Source organism: Trichechus manatus, unplaced genomic scaffold (assembly GCF_000243295.1).
Source record: "Trichechus manatus latirostris isolate Lorelei unplaced genomic scaffold, TriManLat1.0 scaffold00097, whole genome shotgun sequence".
NCBI classification, from domain to species: Eukaryota; Metazoa; Chordata; class Mammalia; order Sirenia; family Trichechidae; genus Trichechus; species Trichechus manatus.
This window is the reverse complement of record NW_004444033.1, coordinates 6913043-6917081: the sequence shown is the minus strand read 5'-3', so window position 1 is coordinate 6917081 and position 4039 is coordinate 6913043. Positions and strand designations below refer to the sequence as shown.

General features: G+C 49.0%; 1 protein-coding gene across 1 annotated transcript in view; it reads left to right on the top strand.

Annotated features, from left to right (window-relative positions):
- PLXNA4 (plexin A4) overlaps positions 1 to 4039 on the top strand; it is a 466135-nt gene that overhangs the window by 148145 nt on the left and 313951 nt on the right. Inside the window, exon 5 of the mRNA XM_023737117.1 lies at positions 2123 to 2165. Coding sequence (XP_023592885.1) covers positions 2123 to 2165 — 43 coding nt within the window. The remainder of the gene's footprint in view (positions 1 to 2122; positions 2166 to 4039) is intronic.

The following is a 4039-nucleotide window of genomic DNA, read 5'->3' as shown; positions in this document are numbered from 1 at the left end:
TCTCCCTTGCGTTTGTTCATCCCTGTGACTTTTCTCTTTCCGTTTTCTCCCTCAAAGCAAGAAGCAGATAGAAGTGTTAATAATTGATTGAGAGAAGCTGGAATGCTTAACAGCTCCGGGTAGAGTGTCTCTCACACCAGAAGCTCAGGAGGTGCAGAAGGAGGGGATCTGAGCGAGACCAGGCTGCTCTGACCCAGTCCCGGAGGGGCTGCGGCTGCTGTGGACGGGGGCGACCACCCGGCCGTGTCTATGCCCTGCTCAGGGTCCCCGGGCCCTCCACCAAATCCCTCTACCCAGGCGAATGGTGCAGGATCTTGTTGTTGCTATGTTATTAGGTGCTTTCTAGTAGCTTCTGACTCATAGCAACCCTGTGTACAACAGAATGAAACACTGCCCGGTCCTGTGCCATCCTCACAATCATTGCTATGTTTGAGCCCATCGTTGCCACCACTGTGTCAGTTCATCTTGTTGAGGGTCTTCCTCCCCTTTACTGACCCGCTACTTCATCAGGCATGATGTCCTTCTCTAGGGACTGATCGCTCCTGATAACATGTCCAAAATGTGTGAGACAGAGTCTCACCATCTGTGCTTCTAAGGAACATTCTGGCTTTACTTCTTCCAAGACAGACTTGTTTGTTCTTCTGGAAGTTCATGGTATATTCAGTAGTCTTCACCAACACCATAATTCAATGCATCCATTATTCTCCTGAATAAGTCTTCCTTATTCACTGTCCAGTTTTGCATGCATACGAACCAACTGAAAATACCATGGCTTGGGTCAGACCCACCTTAGTCCTCAAAGTGACATCTTTGCTTTCTCATTAAAACTTTAAAGAGGTCTTTTGCAGCAGATTTGTCCAATGCAATACATCATTTGATTTCTTGACTGCTGCAGGATCTTAGAAAGTCCTTTTCTTTTCAAATCTGATTTCGATTCCACTTGATATGCCCTACATGTTTACCCCAAATACGTGAGTGTGTGTGAAGAGTCTGGGCTAGTGGTGTAAATTCTCTGCCTTGTTATCATCTCTGCCAGATGTTTCCGGACTGTTCTACACCACTGTAATGTCGCTTGAAATTTTAAGAGTTGTTTGGGAATCAAAGATTTTCTGGTCAAATTTGGGAAATGCTATATACAGCCTCCTCTTCAAGATCCACTATACACTTAAATGTATTAAAATAACTCAAGTCTAGCTGAAAACTCTGTGTTTGAATTTGTTATTTCCAAACTTATCTGAGCACGGGACCGCCTTTTGGATCATCTTTTTTGTTGTTTTGCTTCTTTGTTTACATCCAACAGGACGCTGACCCACGATACACAATTTAGGAAATACTGATATGTGTGTCCTGCCTCCCCACCCCCCACCCATACCTAAAGGAAGGCACGATGACACTGGACATGTGGAATCCTGTGTCTGCCTCATAACAGCTGGGAAGCCTTGCAGGAGGCTCTGAGCCTCAGTTTCCTCATCTTCAAAATGAGGATGAAAGCGAACAAACCTCCGTGAGATTCGTTGAGAATTTATGTGCTGAGGTTTGCCATCGGCTGCTAATCGGTTTAAACCCACCTGGTGGCACCTTGGAAGAAAGGCCTGTTGATCTGCTCCATCAAGATTACAGCCAAGAAAACCTGATGGAGCACCGTTGTCCTCCGTAACACATGGAGTCGCCGAGAATCAGAATCGACTTAATGGCAGTGGGTTTGGGTTTGGCGTTGCACGTGACCGTGCCCAGCACAGCGCTTCCAACATCAGTTGTAGTTGTTGTTGTTAGGTGCCGGCGAGTCGGTTCCGACTCACAGCCACCCTGTGTATGACAGAACGAAACACTGCCCCGTCCTGCAGCATCTTCACAATCGTTGTTATGCTTGAGCCCATTGTTACAGCCTCTGTGTCAATCCGTCTCATTGAGGGCCTTCCTCTTTCTCGCTCTATAACATTGGAGACGCTCTATAATCTTGTACTGAGGTGGAATGCAAATCCAATCCTTGGTAGATAAAATTACCCCCTAAGCAGAACTGATGCAGATCTGTTTCAGATGCTTCAGTAGCCAGTTCAGGGCATTTCTGCAACTTTCCTCAGTAACCTGAGCTAGTTAGTGCCTCTCTTCTTAACCTTGGCAGGGGGAAGTCCTTTGGCACGTCTCACTTCATTCTCCGTTAGTTGGCATCGTTGTTAGGTGCTGTCGAGTTGGTTTCAACTCATAGTGACCCTATAGACAAGTGACCCTATGGCATTTGAGCTGTGTTGTCCCCAAAGCAGTGGCTCCTGGACCAGGAGCATCAGCATCAACATCAGCCATCACCTGGAAACTGGTTAGAAGTACACATTGTCAGGGCCCTCTCTGGTGTGTTAACAAGGTCTCCAGGTGATTCACATGCGCGCTAAGGTTTGAAACACACTGCTCTAAAGTATTATCTGTATTGACTTTAGGACCTCTGGGTGGTGTAAATGGTTAAGTGCTCAGTCACTAACCGGAAGACTTGCAGGTTTGAGTCCACCCAGAGGTGCCTCAGAAGAAAGGCCTGGCAATCTACTTCTGAAAAATCAGCCATTGAAAACCCTATGGAGCACAGTTTTACTGACACACGTGGGGTGAGAGCCGGAGTTGACGTGATGGCAACTGGTTTATACAGACTTTCGCCAGGAGCAATCACAGTTGATGTCAACATGGCGCTTCTCCTGGTGTTTTGAAACCGGCCCGTCTCCATTCCAGCCTTCCCCCAGAGGACTGCTGTCTCTTTCCTGAGTTCTTGGAATGTGGGGAGGTTTCTTGAAGTCAGGGTTATAAAATTCTTAGAGTTTGGCAACCTCCCATACTCTGAGCTGTCATCTAGATGAAGGATACATCACCTCCTCTGCCTCCTCCACACCTCCCTCCGGGTCTCTGGGCTGGTTCTCTGGTCCTGCCTGTCTGTCTCCAGTGCCACGTGCCTGTGACGGACCAGTGTTGAGCCAGGAGGGCCACAGCATTGCAGCGAGGGTTAACAACCTCTCCAGAGAAGCCATGTTGCAGAAATATGCCTCCTTGTTAGCGCCACGGGGCTGGAACTGCCCTCTGCACGGGACCTCAGCTCTGCACATTCCAGGGGCTGCTCCCTGGAGGAAGTGGGGCAATAGATAACGACTGCCAGGAGGGTTGTTTCTTTGGTATGCTGGTTCATTAAAAAAGTTGTCTGTAGTTCCCAGAGGCACCGAGGGCAGGGGCTGCTGCTACTCCTGGAATCCCTTTTGGGGCCAATATCAGCCTGTCCCGGCCAACCCTGAAGCCATGTGAGTCAACACCATTATATTCTGTGCCGAGCCCTGCCCCGTGGGTGTGTGGGGAAGGGTGAGGGTGGGTGGTGGCTGGATCCCTGACTGCGTGTTCAAGGGGTAAAGATCAGGCAGGAATGAAATACTTGGTCTCTCCCGCAAAGGCCTTGAAATCTACAGATAGTGAATCGAGTAAGAAGGGCCATCGTTCAGACGTCACCTTTCATAGTTGGTGGAATTTGCGGAGTTAATACGCAGAGCTACAGGCTGGGCTTCTAATATCGGCCTTGTTGCTGGTGCCGTGTAACCTTGGGCAAGGTTTTCTCTTCATCCACTCATTTACTCTTTCCCTCCACATGTGACTCACACTTATTATGTGCTTGGCACTCTGCTGCTTGCTGCAGATACAAGAAGAGTCCAGCACAACCCAGTTCTTAAGTCATCTGCAGTCTAAGGAGGGAGATGTTTGTAAGCAGACCGCCGTACAGAGGGCAAGGGCTTCCATGGAGGCATACACAAGTCCAGTGGGGAACCGGAGTACGGAGCCTTGGTGCTTTGGGGAGCTGGGAGTGTCCCACAGGTGAAGCTTTGAGTTGCTGCCTCCGCTTCTGCCTCCCTCCAGTGGCATTGGGAGAGCCTGTTGGAATCAGCACAGCCCTCGTTCTCTCTCTTGCATCGTAGACCCAGAGTGAAAAGGCACTGAGAAGCTGCTTTGTTTAACCAGCCTTCTGATGCTTATATAATCCCCTCCATAATACTCACCCACCCTGGCCCACACAACAACC